This window comes from Biomphalaria glabrata, chromosome 17 (genome assembly GCF_947242115.1).
Source record: "Biomphalaria glabrata chromosome 17, xgBioGlab47.1, whole genome shotgun sequence".
NCBI classification, from domain to species: domain Eukaryota; kingdom Metazoa; phylum Mollusca; class Gastropoda; family Planorbidae; genus Biomphalaria; species Biomphalaria glabrata.
In genome coordinates, this window is record NC_074727.1 from 9,344,342 (window position 1) to 9,365,158 (window position 20,817).

General features: G+C 37.1%; 2 protein-coding genes across 2 annotated transcripts; both read left to right on the forward strand.

Annotated features, from left to right (window-relative positions):
- The first annotated feature begins 2,061 nt into the window (after window positions 1-2,061).
- Window positions 2,062-10,368, forward strand: LOC129923731 (salivary glue protein Sgs-3-like). Its single transcript, XM_056016200.1, has 5 exons — window positions 2,062-2,183; window positions 3,091-3,168; window positions 6,416-6,520; window positions 8,817-8,891; window positions 9,992-10,368. The coding sequence occupies exons 2-5, from the start codon at window positions 3,106-3,108 to the stop codon at window positions 10,235-10,237; spliced, it is 489 nt and encodes a 162-aa protein (XP_055872175.1). The 5' UTR covers window positions 2,062-2,183; window positions 3,091-3,105; the 3' UTR covers window positions 10,238-10,368.
- Window positions 10,369-12,546: 2,178 nt separating this feature from the next.
- Window positions 12,547-20,186, forward strand: LOC106057097 (serpin B3-like). The gene is made up of 3 exons (XM_013214154.2): window positions 12,547-12,960; window positions 16,685-16,819; window positions 18,217-20,186. Exons 1-3 carry the CDS (start codon window positions 12,703-12,705, stop codon window positions 19,051-19,053), a joined length of 1,230 nt encoding a protein of 409 aa, XP_013069608.2. The 5' UTR covers window positions 12,547-12,702; the 3' UTR covers window positions 19,054-20,186.
- The last annotated feature ends 631 nt before the right edge of the window (window positions 20,187-20,817 follow it).

The window sequence follows — 20,817 nt, forward strand, 5'->3', positions numbered from 1 at the left end:
CAGCATAATAAAATGGTCGCTAATACGAAAATGAAAAAAAAAAAAAAATGATCGATATTTTAGCACTGTTGACCATTACCACGTGACCACTTATTGAAAGTGAAAAAATGTGAGAAACCTACAAATAAAATAATCAGTGCTTTTTTTGTTAAAAAAAATAGATGCCGTTACTCAGTGATGGATTGCTTAACTTTTAACTACTAATTAATTAATAATAAACGTTAAAATACAAGAAAAATTATATTCCCCCCCCCCACACACACTCTTAAACAGATGCCGTTACGCCGCACAGGTGCTCACCGTCACAAAAAAAAGCAGTGAGTTATAAGTGAAAAAAATATAATTAAAATAATAGGTTTAACAAAATAGAAGCAACAATCATACTTTGTTTCGTGATTTCATTAAAAACTAAAGCAATCAATATTTTTGTCATACAGTGGAAATGTTAATGTGGAGACGATATTAATTAATGACAAACTCGACATTACTTAGATGGTGTTCTTGTATTTTATTTTCTGTGTTCAATTCTCTTAAACTTTGTTGCATTTCAACTATAAACAAGTAACACAAATTGTTGAAAAAAGCATTTCCTTCTTTATGAAGTCAAATAAAAAACTCAATAAGAGCGGTTTTTGTTGTTCTTAGTAAGTAATGAATGTGAGAAAAAAGCAGAGTATATAAAATATTTCATATGGAGTTCAATCGCTGTATGGTACGATACCTACAAAAGTATGGCCATATAGATTGATGCGGAGAATGTATTGGGCCAATATTCGATTCCGAAGATTAAGGATGTGTGCAGTGTTTCACATGACTACGCAAACCCAGTTGCGGCCTACATATTTTCCCGCATTTCCTGCAGCCAAAGCCGTTGTCCGCTGGTGGTCTATTTAAGTTTTCTTTCCGCCTTCTGTGACTGTCTTCAATAATGGCTTTTCTCTGAGTCTCAAAAGTTTGTCCCGCAGCAGTTGCGAGAGCTCCCCAACCGTCTCTTTTAGAGGCTCTCTGCTGACAGCTACTTTCGTCTATGCCAGTGAGGGCGAAACGATACCAGAGTTGATCTTTATAACGCTTAAAACGTTCATACTTAGAGGACGGTGCGCAAATGTTCTAGACGCCTTTTTCTTTAATGAAGTCTAAATGTGGGAATACCCACTGACGTATGAGGATTCAAGATATAGATTGTCTAGACCTCCGGACCTATCTAATTTTAGAAAATAACGTTTCGGTCAAACTGGAATTGTCTCCGTGTGGACTACTTGCTAGTAATTATTGTCCCAAAGATAATCATTAACTGTTCTCTATAGCTGGTGACCGTTAGGCAGATTGTAACACACAGGGCAATAACCTAGCAGAATAAGCGGCGCAACTGATTTCAAACCTCATCGGATATTTCCTTTCCTTTGGCAACATCAGCTGCGTGGAGAGGGGGGGGGGAATGCTGCGTGAGCGACATCGTTCCGACCCTATATAATGCCCAGGCTTTCATCTCGCTTAGTCACTTGAACAAGTGTTCTACCCATAGTTGTTACCATTGAAGGAGGCCAATCAACATAAATTGGATAATCCCCATGAAGAATTCGTAAGCTGAAAAGAGGAGATATAAAAATGGATGCGTTCTATAAGACTTGTGGACGTGTAAGAAGAGTTTACATATAAATTCAAATTTTCCTATTGTTATTGCTTTTATACAGCGCATCTTATACGCATATAAAGTGCTAAGTGTGCTATGGCCCAATCTCTTTTGTGGACCAATGGGAGGAGGGGGGAGGGGGTATTTGGAAGAAGGTTTCCGTGCTGGCACTTATCAAACACAACTCTGTTCGAGTCGAAATTCGAACTTAAGTCCCCCCCCCCTTTGCTAGGCCCTAGCCCAGCCCTAGCCCAGCCCTAGTCCAGCCCTAGCCAATTCCTAGCCAAGCGGTTTCGGCCTCTCAGTCAAACATCTATTAAGCATGATGCTGGTAAAAATACTTAACGAAAGACAATTACTTTGGCTGTTAACAAGAAATTAAGAAAGAAAAAGAGATAAAAAAAAAGACTTCAGCCTGCCCACTTTATGCTAATGAACCGGTTGTGATGAGGGCTGAGCCATATAGAGAAGAAATTAAGGACTGTGTGAGCTATTTAACCATATCAAGCCCTTCACTTTGTTTCACACTATTTTTTAATTAGAAGCTAAGGTAAGCACATCTGTGTTTGATCATATGGTTTTGTTTGAATTGAGTTTGGATACGTTTAGACATAATGTTTTCTCTTGCTACTTTCCTACAATTAAAATGGTTGCCTGATTTAAACTACAATTAATTGAATGTTATAATCTAGATTTAGAAGAATAGTTTTGAATCTTAAAATAAATTCATTTAGTTTTGTACTTAGATCGATACTATTTTTTTCTCCTATTTGTTTGTTTTTCGTGTAGAGATTACTCTCCTTAATTTTTGCTGATTATTTGAATACATTAATGAAAAAAAAAGAAAGAAATGGATGTACGAGTCAATAACTTTATTATCCTTACGAATCAGAGCGTTCCCAATTGTAAAGAAATTAATATTTTGTTGGTTTTGTTTTTAAACTTTAAACTCAATGACATAGAAATTGTGATATTTCTTATAAATATAATTTATGAAAAAGAAGTTAGTTTGAAATTGTATTTGACAAGTTCGTGGCACGAGCATCCTTCTTTGTGTCGATCATTTCTACCTGAGCCAGGTATGTAAGACATAGTCTCTCCATGGAAGTGACATGGTATATACTCTCAGAGGCATCTCTCGTCCGACTCGGAGAAAATGAAACAAAGTGCAACCAGAAGCTGTTCATTTTATGTCAATGTCTTGAAGGCAGTAAGAAGATGCTTTCGCATGTGTGTATAAAGGTAGAGCGAAACATTAAAGGCAGTAGGATGGAGTTCAATGGCTGTATGGCACGATACCTACAAAAGTATGGCCATATAGATTGATGCGGAGAATGTATTGGGCCAATGAAAAGTTATTGTCACTCTCTCGCATCATTAGAAAGCAATACTAATACTATTGTTATGTAAAGTATTACAATAAATGTTGTATATATATATAAATACTACGCCAACAGTGAGAGTACTGAATCATGTTGTGTAAAGTCGTCGTCCTTGTGTTAAGCTGTTGTATTATACCGACACTCTCACAGTGGGTAAGTAAACTTTTTTTTTATATCGTTCTATCAGAACCTTTTTTTTTCCTGTGGCTGTTAAATGATTTACCAAATACTAGATGTGTCAGACCGTGTCATGAATGCTGAGAGACAACACATATTCTCTGGAACTAACAATTAATGAATTTAGTTTTATTTGTTTCGTTTTCTTTTTTGAGCTGGAGAAAACTCTATGGAAATCATTATGCTATTAGTACATTACGGTAGTCATGTTCTACATAACAGTCTTACTTAGTTGTTTTGAATTTTGGGATTGAGATTGGTAACCATGTATATGCATTAATATTATTTAAAAATATTTAGTCATAGCCTTTAAACGTAAACATGTATAAAAACACTAATCTCCTTTTAGCTTCCAGTTTTTTCAAAGATTTTTCTCCAACACTTTCGAATCTAGAACCAGATTTGTCACAGAGCAAGTAATTTTTAAAAGCATAATACAAATTTTAAACAATAGAGAATTGAGATTCAATGTAGGCCCTACATATACACTTCTTCGACATGCTTTTATAATTATTTATAAGCGCATTTATAGTAAAGCTTAAAGGATCTCCTGAAATACCTAGCCGAGGATTTCCAATTACCAAAATCCAGCACTGCAGTATCATCTAAAAAAGGTACTATTTTTGTAGCGACATCCAAAGACCAATCCCTAAGTGTGTTGCTTGTCTGCCTGGTCGATCGGTCGTCTTTATGGTCCCGGGTTCAAACCCCATAGAAGGTTTTGGCTAGGATGTAGATTATCTTTAACTCCGAATGAACGTCTTGAACATGTAATACATGGACTCAAACACATACGATCTACGTGTCTTTACTTTTACTTATTACTAGCCGGAAATGACCCGCGGCCTGCGGGCCTTAGTTTGTGTATTACTAATCTAGTGCATTGGATTTAGATTTATTTCAAACATGGTGAATGTTTAGAAACCTGCCTAATTTTAAGGTCTCGAGTTCAAGTATTAGAATACTAGACCAGAAGACGCATGAATCTGAATTTAATTATTTCTGTAAATGTCTTAATGGTCTATTAAAGAGAACCATCTGGTAATTTTAATGGTGACTATACATCTTTAATCTTAAAAGGGACACACGGAATATATTGTTGTAACTCTAGGTTAAGGCACTCAACGAATAGGCATGCAACTCAACACAGTGTAACAGGAAATAAAGATAGGTGTTTATTCACTAGGGCAAACACATAGCATCCTTCAGCTTCCTCAGAGTCTTCCTACTAATTTACCAGTCCTTTAGACAGCAACCCGAATGTGGACCAACGACAGCCTTCCCCGCTTCGCTCCAGGTCCCTTCTACAACCTTCAGGCAGCACCAAAAGCTGGCTTCTTAGTTTCCAAACATTCAGACTCTTCACAATCCCTGATGCACTGTTATTCTCTCCATTCTAGTGTCTTCCTGTTTACGTTCACTAGTGCGCTAGTGCGCACCTCAAGCACTGGTGCAAGGCAGGGTTACAACACTACCCCCACCTTAGTCTTTTCGTCCCGAAAAGAAATATGTTCACGGTTGATCAATGCAGGTGGAGGTCGGTCAGTGGGAGTCACAGATTGCATGGAGCGTGCTCCCCACAAAGCGATCCACACTGCTCTCTGCAGGTGCCGTTTTCTCCTTCTCCAGTTGACCAAGTTTCTTTCGACACGATGTTGCAAACGTGGCCTCTCCATCCTGGCGGTTGTTGCTGGCGTCAGCCACCTGACACATCGAGTGGTATTGACAGCTCTTGTTGTTGTTAATGCAGTTGATTCAGAACTGCGCTTCATCAGGCCCTTTCTAAGGATGACTCGTGAAAGAGCTGTAGACCCACATGAAGCCACGCTGTTTAACAAACTGTCAGCCTCAGCCGTCTCAGGGAGAATTGTCTGTAAGGCACCTTTACAACGTTTCAGGTGCAAAAGTCCATCAGCTGCAGGGTTCTTCTGACCACCTTCAGAGCCTCTCTCGCTGGTGAAAACAGAAGTATCGAAGTCCACTGGTTTCAGACCCTGTTGATGGGTTTCTTGACATTTGCACTCCCTTCGTGAAGCACCGCATGTACAGTTGTTGCTTACCGCCTGAATGCAGCAATCAAAATTCAAGTTCCCCTCGTAGGCACTGGCAGATCGACAGGGGTCCATAAGGTCCAAAGTGACAGGCTCTAACGCAGGCTCAAAGTTTTCCTGCTCCGTCCAGGTCGTTGCTGCACTCAAAGCTGTTACATCAAAAGTTTCAGTCGCGTAGCAGACTTCTTCTATTGCTTCGACTGTCTCTTTCTGTTCATCTGCGTTTTTCTTGTTAAGATTGACGCATTCTTTGTAACTATCAGTACAGCCACAGTCTTGAATGAGTAACGGTTCATTGTTGTTGAATGATGTTAGATTCCTCTCTCTTACAGGATTGATCTGGCCTTGCACGTTACGTATCAGTTTGTCCATAGAATGATTCATCGAATCCTGGAAGGTACAAAGTTTACTTCTTAACCAGTTCTGCATGGTGTTCAGCACCTCACCAATATCTGGTTCTATCTCAAACAGGTATATTTCCGGATCCTCCCCTTCATCAACAAGAGCCTGCCAAAGACTGGCTCTCATTTTTTCTTTGGCACAGAACATCCTCAGCTCCCTGGCTCGGAGCTCCTCTTTTAACTGTTTACAGCTAAGTTCATCTAGCTTCCTCAGCGTTGTCATTGTTTCCTTTCGTTGAGCTGCCTAAATCCCACTTCTGACACCAATTGTTGTAACTCTAGGTTAAGGCACTCAACGAATAGGCATGCAACTCAACACAGTGTAACAGGAAATAAAGATAGGTGTTTATTCACTAGGGCAAACACATAGCATCCTTCAGCTTCCTCAGAGTCTTCCTACTAATTTACCAGTCCTTTAGACAGCAACCCGAATGTGGACCAACGACAGCCTTCCCCGCTTCGCTCCAGGTCCCTTCTACAACCTTCAGGCAGCATCAAAAGCTGGCTTCTTAGTTTCCAAACATTCAGACTCTTCACAATCCCTGATGCACTGTTATTCTCTCCATTCTAGTGTCTTCCTGTTTACGTTCACTAGTGCGCTAGTGCGCACCTCAAGCACTGGTGCAAGGCAAGGGTTACAACAATATTATAGACCTAACAACAGTACTGCATCTTGACCTGAAAAGAAAACTGCACTGATATTCTAATTGGGTTGTACCTTACGTTTAGTCTACTTATAAAGTACAACTTAAGTTGTTGTTTCTACCCCAGTGCTCCTTGAAGTACCAGCAATGTTCCTGGATGTTCCCATGCTGCACTGGTGGCTATGACCCTCTCATGTGCCTGCAGGCTACCAACTACGTATTCTACTGCTACGTGAGTATTTGACTTTGAAAAAAAAAATAATTAAGATTGCTATTTTTTTTTCTTATATAATACAGACGTTACAGATGATTACGTCCTATGCGTCATGCATTTTGTCATGCATGTTAACCAATGACTTAAATTCTGCCAAGGCACTGGTTTTTCTAGCTGGCTCAGGCAACCCATTCCATTTGTAAAAATTTGTCCTAGCATATAGGACGTGGAATGTGCCTTTATCTTTGTGTCATTCAGAGTATTTTATTAGATTTTGTTTTTGTATTTGAAGATTATGGTTCAGTGTTTTATGTATAATTGCTTCTTTACTTTTGAGTCTTCTGTCCTGAAGGCTTTCTAAATGTATTGATTTTACTAAAGGTGTTACTCAAATATAATATTCGTTTGTTATGAACCTCACTGCTCTATTTTGTGTCTGTTCCAGTTTCTTAATATTTTCTTGACTTGAGGGGTCCCAAACAGAGGATGTATATTCTATTACTGGCCTTACCGAGGTTAAATAACACTTTAGTTATATGTTCTTATTTGATTTATAAAAGTAATATTCTTTTTTTTTGTTTCTTTCTTAAGTATAAATTTTGATTAAATAATTGCTTATTAAGTCAAACTTACCAGAACCGATAAGTATATCAGAAATAAATACTCTTATTTAACTAGAGTTTACAAAAGTGACACCATGAGTAAAATCACTCAGAGAAAAGTAAGAGGTGAAGTAGCCAGTAACACAAACACAATTTAGCCACAACTTACAAATACAAAAAAAAGATCAATCAGTATAATAAACTACTTAGACACAAATATACCCGGATGTAATCCAACGGCACCACAAAGCAGAGGACATTGACGTTGACTGCTCGGAAGGCATAGCCCTAGACCGCACTATGTGTAGAGAGAAGGTGACCAAGAAAGCTATGGACAGCAAAAAGGCAATGACGTCTGCTCAGGAAGAAATGCATGCCAAACGAAAAACGGCTGGCTCCTCTCCAAAGAAAATGCCTCCTTAACCTGCAGTAGGCCTACACTTAGACGGGCATGTCTCTCGTGAATAGAGCTCCATAGTCACATGAAAAACTGTTCTACGAGATAAATACATAGATTAAGGCTCATTTCTTAATGCATATGTTACGATGAAGTCAAATACGGAATCCTTCATTTCTGGCTTTATAAAAGTATTAAACGATATTGCTTTTTGTTTTTTAAACTTACAACTAAAGTGAAGTACGTAATAAATTCTTTTTTTCAAAACAACATTTCCATCAGTATTTTATTCCATGAGTTAGTTAATTAATGGAAAATAAATTTTATAAAGAACTCCAATAAAGAGCTCCAATGTGACCTTAGATGCATTGTTTAAACCAATGTGCGAATCTATGAGTTATAATAAGAAAACTTACCTCCCCCGAAGTTTTACATTTAAAAGTGGTGTATTTTTATAAAAAAATATGCTTGCAGAGTTAATTAAAAAAATTGAATGATTCACTTTTGAAAAAAAAAAAAACGGAGCCATTTTACCAGAACTTTGAAAAGTCTAAAATATCACGATGTCCAATTTCATTTATTTTTTAGTTTATAAGATTTAAACGGAAAGGGACAGACAGACAGACAACACAAATCTAATAGTGGCAATTCACATTTCGAGGACCGCTAAAAATCCAAAGATTTGTCACATTGAAAATGAGGGTCTATGTGTGTGTGTGTGTGTGTGTGTTTTTGGAGAGGGTATTTTGTTAGATACAGTTTGTGGGTGTTGGGATAATTGATTTGTTGGATATGGATAATGGATAAAAAAAATATGTATAAAGATAAGTCTCTAGATAAAGGCCCGATGAAAATTCTAGATCTTTTCTTTAACTGACGAAATAAAAAAGGCATATGCGAAGAGTGGAGTGATTTGCATATAGTGGTGCCCCCATACGAACTATATTGAAACGCGCTACGATTTGCATGGGGAAAAAAAAGGAAGTTGGGGAAGGGGTCAACTAAAGGGCAATATAGAGTGAGATCTGTGACAGACGGACGGACGGACAGATAGACCTAACTAATAGCTGCTTTTTCCCTTTCGGGGGGCCAGTAAAAAAATAATAATTCTGCATTACGTCGTGAATATCGATTTTATGGTCAGCACTAAATAACCACACAATTCGTTCATTAGTGCAGAGCTCAGTTTTGGAACATAATTATGTACACCATTTTTTTTTTCAACTTTATGGTTAGACTTTGGTATAAGATCAAACTCACACAGTTCAATGTTTTTAACCATCATTTTGTTTTGTCTTATTTGTTTTTCTTACAGCCTCAGTCTGAGTATTTGGCCTATATATCCAAGTTCACGACAACCCCGGCTCCCACAACAACGACAGTAAAACCGGTTTGTATAATTGTTCTAGCTTATCGGCGTTATAACATAAAAAATGAAGTTGTCTTTTTATTTTACTAAATTTCAAGAAACAATGACTAGCTTTAGATTCAGAGACGAATCATTTTTCATAGTTTGTTGTTGTTTTATAATCCTACAATATCAAACTTATTTTTAGAGGAACTATAGGAACAATACCGCTATTGTTTTTAGCTATCCCTCTGTATAGATTATAACAAAAAATAAAAGCTCTAAAAATCTGATTTCACCACAATGGAAAATGATTCAACGATTGTAGTTAGTAGAGATAAGATAAGATAAGATGATTTGTATTGGTCCATTCAAATGGAAATAGTGTTTGACTACAATGGACCACCTCGACGTAACTACCCTTACTACTATAACAACAATATAGATGCAAATACGAACAACATACATACACACTCACAACCAGCGCTTTTAACTCTTTCTCTCCGTAATTATTTACCACATTCTGCTGGAATCAACGCTGGTATCGTCAGTTAGGAGAGAAAGAGTTAAGAGTTAGAATTATGAATTTCAAAGTAAACCATTACTTTTTTATAATTAAACATGCAATAAATGTGTACATATATATATATATATATATATATATATATATATATATATATATATATATATATATATATATATACATACATATATATATATATTTACCAATTTTAAAACAAGATTTTAAATCTTATAATGTACATATATATATATATATATACATATATATATATATGTATATATATGTATATATATATATATATATATATATATATGTATATATATGTATATATATATATATATATATATATGTATATGCATATGTATATATATATATACATATATATATATAAACATATATATACATACGTATATATGTACATATATCTACTATACAACCACGAACTAACTTTTTAGATCTTATATAAAATATATTGTTTAATTGTTGTTATACAGGTATAATATATTCAAAATTATTTCAATTTTTTTTTTCAAAAAAACATATTACACTTTTTTGTATTTTCTTTTTGCTTTCATTTATGACATACTTTGAAATGGACTAATCTTTGTCGGAAAACAAGACAACTACCGCACCCCCTACAACTGCTGCTGTAACCACTGCTGCTGTAACCACTGCTGCTGTAACCACTGCTGCTGCAACCACCGCCGCTGTAACTACGGCTGCTGCAACCACCGCCGCTGTAACTACCGCTGCAGGAACCACCGCCGCTGTAACTACCGCTGCAGGAACCACGGCCGCTGTAACTACCGCTGCTGCAACCACGGCTGCTGTTACCACAGCTGCTGCGACTGCTGCACCAGCTTAAACTGACTACAATTAATATAATTCATTAAAAAAAGCCAATGAAGTAACAATAATATAATAGATCGAAAAATAAATTTTAAAAATATATTGTATATAAACAAGAAATAAAATAGTGGCAATAGTTTCATACAACTTGTTTTATTTTTTCACTCGTTTATCAACACTCACCTTCACTTTCAGGTATGCCTTAGTCTGTTGGACCATTGGGGCACCACACAAGATACGTCGACCATCTTTCTCTATTCCTCTCTGTCTAATGCATTAGATAGAACCTCTTTCAACGGCACGCTCGTCCATTCTTTTCCCTTGTTTTCCCATTGCCTTCTTTGTCTGCCTATTCTTCCTTTTCCTGGTAATGTTCCCTGAAGGAAGGCCCTTGCACGCCCCGAAGATCTTGTAATAGAATTCTAGTTTACATTTTTTTTTACAATAGTTAGCAATTCTTACCCCCGAGTAAGAACGGAGTTTTTCCAATCACTTAGGAGAAGCCTGAAAAGCCTTTAGCCCATAAATTCGAATTCAGGTCGTTAAGATGTTTTTAAAAATACATTTAAAAAGCGATCACCCAGATACCCCGTTCTTTTTCCCCCTTTCCAACTGGTCCAGACAAGTGATAGGATTATAGCGTATTAAGAATGATAAAGGCATGAAATTGCGCTAAACAAAAACAATTGGTAAAAAAAATATTTCTAATCGCACAGATTTATTTATTAGTCTAGATCTATTACAAATGTAATTACATGACTGGTCCAAACTAATTGATACAAATTAATATAAGCTTATTTTTTTAAAATCATTTTTTTGTGTTTTGCTTGTTTTATTATTATTGTGTAAATGTCTGCTGTTGACAACATTAGTGCTATCTTAGCTACTAAGAAAAATAAATCATAGTGACCAACGTCAAAGCTAGCCATTAAGCCGCGAGGGATGTTATATAATTTCTTTCTTATTTGACTTGTCCATTTTTGGACGATCCTTCAGAAATGACGATTATTAAGTGCCCTAACCCAGGCTTCACGAAGAACGTTAGGGCGGGCAAGGGGTCATTCCCAGCTGTGATATTCGCTATCAAGCTCGGACCCATAGTGATGTTGTTATTCTTGTTATCTATCTAAGACTCTATGGCCTCCTTCAGTCGCAAAGCGACTATGGATCATCTCGATGAGATGAATGCCTGGGCATTAGCTGTGGTCGGAACGATGTCGCCCACACATCAGTTCCCCCCTCTTCACGAAACTGATGTTTCCAAAGGAACGGCAGTGCCTATGCAATTTGGGGTCAGCGGCGTCGCAGGTTCTGCCAGAGTGTAGCACTGGGTGCTGCAAACTGCCTTAGGGTCGCCAGCTCCTGATTTTTCCTCAGGGTTTCCTCCCGAAGCCTTTCCCATGATTGGTTATAGCTGCAAGGCAACAGAGGTTTGAATTCAGAGTTTTCCTTCTCTTAGGTGGGTAGCCAGCCATGGCTAACGAGCCCCTCCTGCCAGAAGCTTACTGGTTAAGGCGCCAGTTACTCGCCTTTGCCCATTCTCCTGTTAGTGAGAACAGTTCCGCGGGACTCAATATCTGAGCCACACTTGAAGGCCAGGAGTTGGACTGGTTGTCAGAGGCTATTTGAGATGCATGCCATTAGGAAGCATTTTATAGGTAGTGGAGTGCTTACTTCCATTACCACTTCCGGCAATAACAACCTTGCGGAACCTGAGACTAAGACTAACTCAACAATATATAATAACAACTATCGCCAATACAGGTAATTTTATCCCGTGTCTGAAATATTTGGTTTTCTTGTTCCCCAAACACAGCAAATATTTGATTTTTTTTTACGCATTGTAATCGCTTCTTTAAGGTTATCATGCCATCTTGACCTATGAGGCGGCAAAACATATTAAAAATTAATTGTGTACATTGTCATATTTACTATTGTGCCAATGTGGGGCGAAAAATGAGCCCACAAAATTGTATCAGACAGATATAAGCTTTGTAAAAAGTGCACTGAAATGATCATTTAACAGACATTATTAACACTATATTTATTCTTTACACCGGATACACCGGATTTGTTGCCATGAAGGAGAACCTCAGTACGGAGGATAGGCAGATTTAAAAAACAATATTTTTTTTTAATCAATATCTTTTCCCGTATTGCCTCCCTTTATGTTTTCGAAATCTAAAATGGAACGCCCCTGCTCAGAAGTTTACAAGGCGAAAAATTTATCGGTCAAGCGGTTGTCCGTCATTAGTTTACGTCAGGAAGTAGCGTAGCTTGTACACATACTTTACATCTAGTTATGTCCCCTGCCCATGTTTTCAGTAATCCCCAACTCTAGTGCAGTCCCTTTGTTTCCCTGTTTCCTTCCTACAGTAAATGTCTCGGCGAATCTAAACAAATCACAGACAAACAAAATGGTTCTCGGCGTTTCGCCGCACTGATTTAAAGTATCGCAAATGTTAAAGTACATTGTCCACAATGATTGCTCGCCAATCAGCTGTTACTGTCTTAACCTTGGCGTTTCTGGTCCAATGTTTTTATTGCGAGGACCCTAAGCTGACCAGCATGAAGAGACTGACCAACGCCTCAAATCTCTTTGCTCGCAGTCTCTACTCACACGTAGTGGCAAAAGAGCCTATGGCTATCTATTCTCCATCAACGGCTCATACCTGCTTGTCCATGGTCTACTTAGGGTCCAGGGAGTCTACTGCAGACCAGATGAAAAGGTCATTAAAGGTAAGAATATCACCTGATTAAAAATTTTGCTTTAATTCCTGTTAATTAGACATTGACAAAAAAAAAAAAAGAATTTTCGAAAAACTAATAAAGTTATTATTATTTTATACAACATACTAGCTAATACCCGTGCTAAGCTTGGTTGGTATATATTTTGAGTTTGTCCTGTAAACCCATCTATAAAACGGTGCGCATTACAACTCTTCCCCACCCCAAACACATTTTGATAGCCCTCAAATTGTGTGTCCATTTTTAATCCTACAAGTATAGGGCCCGCAATACCTTATTATAGAGTAGGCACGCAATATTTCATTAGATGTAACCTTTCATCTCCATGCATTATAAGTGCTCCCCCCCCTCCACTTAAACACACACAATTTTCAAATGAAACGACCCCCCCCTTTCCGTGGAACAGTAGAAAGAAGAGACATCACTATTGGCAACTTAGTCTATTCCTTACATATGTATTTTTATTTGTAAGTCATGGCTCTAGATGTAGAGAGGCACATTATTTCAGACAGGCTACGTACAAAAAAATACTTTTTCTAAAAGCATAGTTTATATTAAAAGTATCAATTAGTTTGAATCAGCCATGTAATTAATTTGTAATAGATCTAGACTAACTATAATAACTCTGTGCGATTAGAAATATTTTTACCAATTGTTTTTGTTTAGCGCAACTTCACGCTTTTTAGCTTATTGCCTACACCAGTTGGAAAAAGGGGGGGGGGGGAAAGCACGGGAAATCTGGTGCATCGTTTTTTTAAATGTATTTTTACAAAAAGTGAAACGACCTGTATTCGAACTCGTGGGCTAAAACCTTCTCAGACTTCTCAAGCCAACAGGGTAACCACTTTGCTAGCGAAGAGCGTATGAACATGGGAGATTCTATTGTTTCTATTTCATGTTTTGTGTTCACTAACCCTCAGAAGATGACATATAAAGAGGATTAATTCAGCTTAGTCCACTTCAGTCATGTACAATTTCTTTCCCTTGTTTGAGATCTCAAACAAAATAAATAATTACCGATAGTCAATTAACTATTTTTTATAGTGATTCTTGTGTTGTCAGGTAAAAAAAATAAATTGTGCAAAATTTCAGCTTGATCCGAGATTGGGTGTGGGAAAAATAACGTGTACAAACTTTTTTTTACTTGACAGACAGACAGACAAAAAAATAAGGTGAGTTGATATAAGCTTTGTAATAACCCATTGTATCTTTTAATAAAACGGCTGTCCTTGAATTCTAAGTTGTGCTTTAAACGGCCCGCATCACAACGCTACCCTACAGCTGACACAATTTTCTAGCACTCAAATTTAAGTCCCTCATATTTGTTGTCTCTTTCATCATTCGATCGAACGGCCCACAAGCCTCTTTTATGGAGAGTGCACAAGCATTTCTTATGTTCGTCATTTGTAGCCTTCTATCTCCCTTCATTATAATACTTCCACACATGCACAAATATTTTGAATCGAAACATCTCTTCCCGCACAACATTTAGTAATCAAATAATCACATTTACTCTGACATGTATCTACACCTAGAGGAGAATCACATTAAAGATGTTACATTACCATCTCAATTAAATAAACTCCACAGAACTCCCCCTTTGTAGACACTTCGCCCACCCTTATGCTACCGTAAACCAAATCCTTTTTGAATGCCCCTTCCTAATCCACCTTAGGCAGACCATACTTCCACTACAGCCCAACATAACCAACACTCTGTACGGCAGTGCTTAACAACTAAAGGAAACAGCACACTTTTTTTCCTTGGCACAGTCTGCAAAAGAGCTCACAGCTTAGCAGCAATAAAGCTGGCTAGAAGAAGAAGAAGAAAGATGTCAATCTGTGAATAAAATATACACAAATAACACAATGAAATGAAAGAAAGTTACTCACCAAAAAAAAAGTGTTAATAAGTGCTCAAGCAGAAGGAATTATTGTTATGTACTTTAGACATTAAATTGTCTTCTTTCAAATGCATAGTTGGTAGAAATTGCAAATAAAAAATCATTTTTTTGTAAATTTAACCGCTGCAGTTTTCATCTTACAAATTGCTTGGTTGTCCTAAGCTTACGTTAAGAGAAAGAATATGTTATCATTTGTAGGGGTGACTTTTTAAGGTGATATTTTTTTTATACTATTTGAAGGCATTTTACAAACTAATTGTTCAGCACATATTTTGAGTTTCTTGCTTTTTGTTTAATTATAACATTCTATATACTGCAATGAAGTGCATCTTATGTCTAGACAAAATCAATAACGCTAAGTGCAAGTACAATCCCACGTCAAGGAATGTATGTATTTACTGTAAAAAAAAAAAGATGATTAGCTCTATGGATAGTTAGAGACACCAGATGTTACTGAATAAACTTCACGTGTCAAGTCACAGAAACAAAAAAGTGTTAGATTTACAGCAATGTGTTTAATTATAGCCCTGTGTTAAATTAACAATAATTACTTTTGTAGTTAGACTCTAATTTGCGAGCTAAAGATTATGCACAATGGTGGTCTATAATTACTCATTCTTTCTACACTTTTATCAACTCTCTCTCTCTGTCTGGTAAAATCTTGGAACATGTTTTTTTCTCCCATTTCCCATTCTCGGATCAAGTTAAAACTTTCAACAATTGTTTATTAAACTTGACAAGACACGAATCCGTCAAAAAAATGAAACTATTGTTAATGCAGGTCGTTGACTTGTAGCACCCAACTGCTGGTAGACAACTGAACCGGTGTAGGCATCGTGTATCTTAACAACTAAAACTTGAAAAACTTGAATAGCTTCTTTTGTGAACAAAACTAAATATAAATTTTATTTTCATATAGACCATTTGAAGTTGATATCAGCTCAAATAAATGTTCTAGACTTTAATAATACTATTCTTTAACAAACTGTAACTCGCTACAAAAACATCACCTTTCAGTCTCTCGTTCAGGTGTCGTCTGTCCAGTTTATAACCAAATGATGACACTGCCACCTTTGTTGCATCATTCACAACCAATCGTTAACTTCTTCCCACCGTCATCACACAAACACACACACACACACTCCATAACACCAATTAGTTAATTAATTGTTGGAGATTAATTATTTCGTTTGATATGGAAATAAGAGGAATAAATAAGAGATGTGGATGTATGGATGGATTTAATCCCTTTATAATTTTATAACACGTTTTTTTTCTCCCACTTCCCATTCTATTATCACTTTGAAATTCGCATAATTAATCCAAAAATTAACCAATTAGCTAATCATTTAGTACTAATGAATTAAATTTGTTTTATATAACAGAACTCGAGCTGATCCTTGTAATGTTCAGATAAATGGCAGTAATTAGCGGTTCTTTCCATTTTCTTTTCATTTTACTTTGTACAATGAAGTTCTTCTATTAACCAATCCAGTTAATGATTGCTACTTAAGACGGTGCATACAATGTTTATAATGTACATTTCACAGACTTAACCAATACTCTTAAGCGAGCAATAACTGTATCTATATATGTATATATTTATACATATATTATATTTCGAAAACGACTCTAAAGGTTTTCTTTAAAAAGTCAACGGCCGTCCACAACACAAATTATAAAAAGGTTAACCCTCATGTCATAACTTTTACTCGGTTTTATCGTAGTGAACTGCAGACCCCACCAAAAACCAAAATATAACAATTGAATCTTAAGTAACAATATTCATACTCTGATTATATATCCTCACAGTTACACAACGTGGCCGGACCACATGCCACATACAAAGATCTCACCATTAGCTTAAACAGTCTGCAGAGCGACCAGGTTTTGATGACCAGCGCACTCTGGATCAACTCCAAATATCGCGTCAAACCAGAGTACAAGGTAGGAGTTTCATCTCTTTACATTAAAGTCGTGTTTTGTAAAGCGTCCAAATTGTAAGCTCCATTGAACGTGGTTGGTCATTTCATCTACAGTAAACTTTGCTTTTAGTGTCGTGTTTTGTAAAGTGTCGAAATTGTAAGCTCTATTGAACGTGGTTGGTCATTTCATCTACAGTAAACGTTGCTTCTAGTGTCGTGTTTTGTAAAGCGTCCAAAATTGTAAGCTCCATTGAACGTGGTTGGTCATTTAATCTGCTTTCTATGTTCCTATTTGTGTGTGTAATAAATTATACTAAAAATGCCTGTTTTCGCTTTTCTTCAAAGCTGCACAGTTTTGCGTATGAGGGTTAAAAATGAGTATTTTCCCGCTAGCCCGTTGATTTAGCACCTTTTTTTTTTTTCTTGAAAAAATAAGTTTTCACCCAACTATTATTATTATAGCTTTTTTTTATAGCGCTACTTTCATGCCTATAGCATGCTCAGAGCGCTTTCGTCCAATCTCATTTGTGGACCAGTTGGGGGGGGGGGAGGGGGTATCTAGGAGTTGGTTTTCCGTGCTGCCATTAGTCGCTCAGTAAACACAACTCTGCCCGGGTCGGGTGTCGAACCTCGAGCCCCCTTCTAGGTAACCAACCCAAGCCAAGTTCAAGTGCACTTGGCCTCTCGACCACGCTTTTTTTTAAGTTGAATTTGATTGATAAATGGTGTCTCTTTTATACTCCTTATGCAGGGCTGGCTTTAATTAATTGGAGGCCCTAGAAAAATTCGCAATAAATTAAAAAAAAAAACTTCCTGTATCTGTATCTAACTTAACAAATAAGTTAAAGTCAAATAGTGCTATTTCCTTAGAGTTTAATTTTCGTTCTCTAAACGTCTTAAGCATTGGTACAGATGTCATACAGATGTAGTCTAACAAGTAGATCTAAACATTCTTGAATAAACTTTCAAAAAACTTTAAATCACTGTAGTGACCTGTGAGAGGGCCTAGGCGGCTGCCTTGTTTGCATATACATATTACATATATTGCGATCTGCCCTATGGCAAAGAACAAGACTTTATGTACTTAACTGTATTTAATATCGCTTTAGAGTTTATTAGCTAGGCATAGATAGAAACCATTTTAATTTTTCAAAAATGAAATAAAGTATACAATTTTAAAATGTAGAAACCTAAACAAGAGACAATTGAACGTACTTTAACTCTTAAAGAGAATGTAAACAGCGCAGATTAAAAAAAACATTTAAAAAAAGCCAACTAATGAAAATCCCTAATGGCAAAACGATTTTAAAATGTTGTAAAAAAAAGTTACATGAATAATACATCATTTTTTCTATCATTAATTTGTGTGTTTGTGTGTGTTCTTCTTGGATTAAACAAAAAATCTTTTTTTTTCTTCAGACTACAGTTGGCAGACAGTATTTTGCAGAAGTGAAGAATTTCAGTTCTTTTTCTGTAGGGGGCCCCGATTTTCTGATTAACGCATGGGCTAGAGACAAAACAAGAGGAAAAATCTCTAGTATTTTGCCTCAAGCTGGTATCTCACAGCATGCGTCTCTAATCCTCATTAGTGCTCTATTCTTTAATTTCACTTGGACCTCACCCTTTGACAAGGACCAGACATCCAAGATGGATTTTTATAGAGCCAATGGGACTCCAGTCCAGGTGGATATGATGCGACAAGTGTCCAATCTTGACATCAAGATCTCAGCCGTGGCCAACGCTGACGTCATCAAACTGCCTTTGACGAACCCGAGGCTGGCTTTATACCTGGTTTTGCCCAGGTCGGTGTCGGGATTGCATGAACTTGAAACCTCTGTCAACACCAACAGCGCGGATTTCGAAGCCGTCTTTCATGGATTTCAAAATACAAGAGTGGATCTCACTTTGCCGAGATTTTCAGTATCCACGGTGATAAGGCTCAAGAATGCATTGTCCAATATGGGAATGCCTAATGCTTTCAGCGAATTCGCAAATTTCTCTGCTATTTCTGAGTCCCCACTAACTCTTTTGGACGTCGTTCAAAAAACGGTCATCGAGGTTCAAGAATCAGGCACAGTTGCAGCGCCATTGAGCTTGCCCGTTTCGGGCTACTCGCCGCCCTTGGAGACGGAACCGCCACTGCTCTTCAAGGCCGATCATCCGTTCATGTTTTTTCTTCGAGACGATACGACAAATCTTATTATTTTACAGGGGAGACTATCAGACCCTACAGTGAGAAGTGTTGACCTAGCTTAATATCTCGTGATGAACTGGGTGCTCAAATACAAAACATGCACAAAACAGTAACTAATAATTAAACTGAAAATAAAGTTAGAAATGTTTACATGTGTTATTTTGTAAAAGCACAACCACAACCCATAGCAATTTAATGTTCCTCTTTCAGACCTTGTGGTCTATATGGCAAATAATGCAAAGGTTATCTGTTTCTGTGGCCTACGGTTAACGAAGGTGTCATGTGTCCATGACAGTGACCAACCACCTGTACTTTCCGCAATTAATGTCAGGTACCCATTAGACTGGGTGGACTCAGAGGCGCCCAAAGATCCGGAAATTAAAAATCCCAGTCTTCATTACGATCCGAACCCGGTACTCCCAGAAGCCAAGCGCCTGATCTTATGTAAAATAATTTTATTATTATGGTCATGGCAATATGGACTAGTTAATAATCAACGCATTATCTTTTCCTCCCCATCCCCAAACGTCTCTCTCTTTCTTCCTGTTCTATGTTTCTTTCTTTCTCTCTCTCTTTCTTCCTGTTCTATGTTTCTTTCTCTCTCTCTCTTTCTTCCTGTTCTATGTTTTTTCTCTCTCTCTCTTTCTTCCTGTTCTATGTTTCTTTCTCTCTCTCTCTCTCTTTCTTCCTGTTCTATGTTTCTTTCTCTCTCTCTCTTTCCCAATTCATTTTTTTAAATTTATTCTTTATCTCTTTTACTTGGTATTGAAATTATCCAGGTGCCACTTTATACCAAAATAACATCTCTGAAAGCAATACTACTAAAGTAACCAGCTAAACAAACATATTCGTTGAATTATTATGTTCATTGTCTTTTTTTCTTTCTCTCTTTCGTGTTCATGGAAAGAAACAAATAGGTCGCTAGCAAGACACTTGCTTTCCCTTCTGATTCCCCAAGCCAACATCTCACTAAGAATCACACCAGACTACAAAATTGTTGTTCCATGTAATGAATTAAATCAAACGATGATACTGCATTCCCGGTTGCATATAAAAATGATATTGTAATTCAATTGAAAATATACAGGTTCATTGATTTTATAAATTTAAGATTGTATATAAATTTTTTCTTTCATTTTAAAATTGTAATTCTTGTATTCATGTCCATCTTGTAATAAAAGAATACCGCTCGAAACGATTGTTTAATGTCTATTTTTCATTGAGTGGTGCAAAAATTACGGCCAGCGGGCCAAATAAGGCCTTGACACTGCTATCTGGCTTATCACAAAGTCTGCCCATTTCTATCTGACGCATCACAAATTCTAGCCACAATGCTGTTTGGCCTATCGTAAAGACTGACTAAAGTGCTGTTTGGCCTATAGCAAAGTCTTCCCATAGTGCTATATGGCTCATCAAAAAGTCTTCCCATAGTGCTATATGGCTCATCAAAAAGTCTTCCCTTAGTGCTATCTGATCCATCAAAACGTCTTCCCTTAGTACTATATGGCTCATCAAAAAGTCTTCCCTTAGTGCTATCTGATCCATCAAAACGTCTTCCCATAGTGCTATAAGGCTCATCAAAAAGTCTTCCCTTAGTGCTATCTGATCCATCAAAACGTCTTCCCACAGTGCTATATGGCTCATCAAAAAGTCTGCCCACAGTGCTATCTGACCCATGAAAAAGTCTGCCCAAAGTGCTATCTGACCCATGAAAAAGTCTGCTCACAGTGCTATCTGACCCATGAAAAAGTCTGCCCACAGTGCTATCTGACCCATGAAAAAGTCTGACCACAGTGCTATCTGACCCATGAAAAAGTCTACCCCCG

Excerpts from the sequence above, each read along its gene's own strand:
- LOC129923731 (XM_056016200.1), top strand. The coding sequence starts at position 3,106 with ATGTTGTGTAAAGTCGTCGTCCTTGTGTTAAGCTGTTGTATTATACCG. Across the intron at positions 6,521-8,816 it reads ACTACGTATTCTACTGCTAC|CCTCAGTCTGAGTATTTGGC; the intron begins GTGAGTATTTGA and ends TTTTTCTTACAG. Across the intron at positions 8,892-9,991 it reads CAACAACGACAGTAAAACCG|ACAACTACCGCACCCCCTAC; the intron begins GTTTGTATAATT and ends TCGGAAAACAAG.
- LOC106057097 (XM_013214154.2), top strand. The coding sequence starts at position 12,703 with ATGATTGCTCGCCAATCAGCTGTTACTGTCTTAACCTTGGCGTTTCTG. Across the intron at positions 12,961-16,684 it reads AGATGAAAAGGTCATTAAAG|TTACACAACGTGGCCGGACC; the intron begins GTAAGAATATCA and ends ATATCCTCACAG. Across the intron at positions 16,820-18,216 it reads GCGTCAAACCAGAGTACAAG|ACTACAGTTGGCAGACAGTA; the intron begins GTAGGAGTTTCA and ends TTTTTTCTTCAG.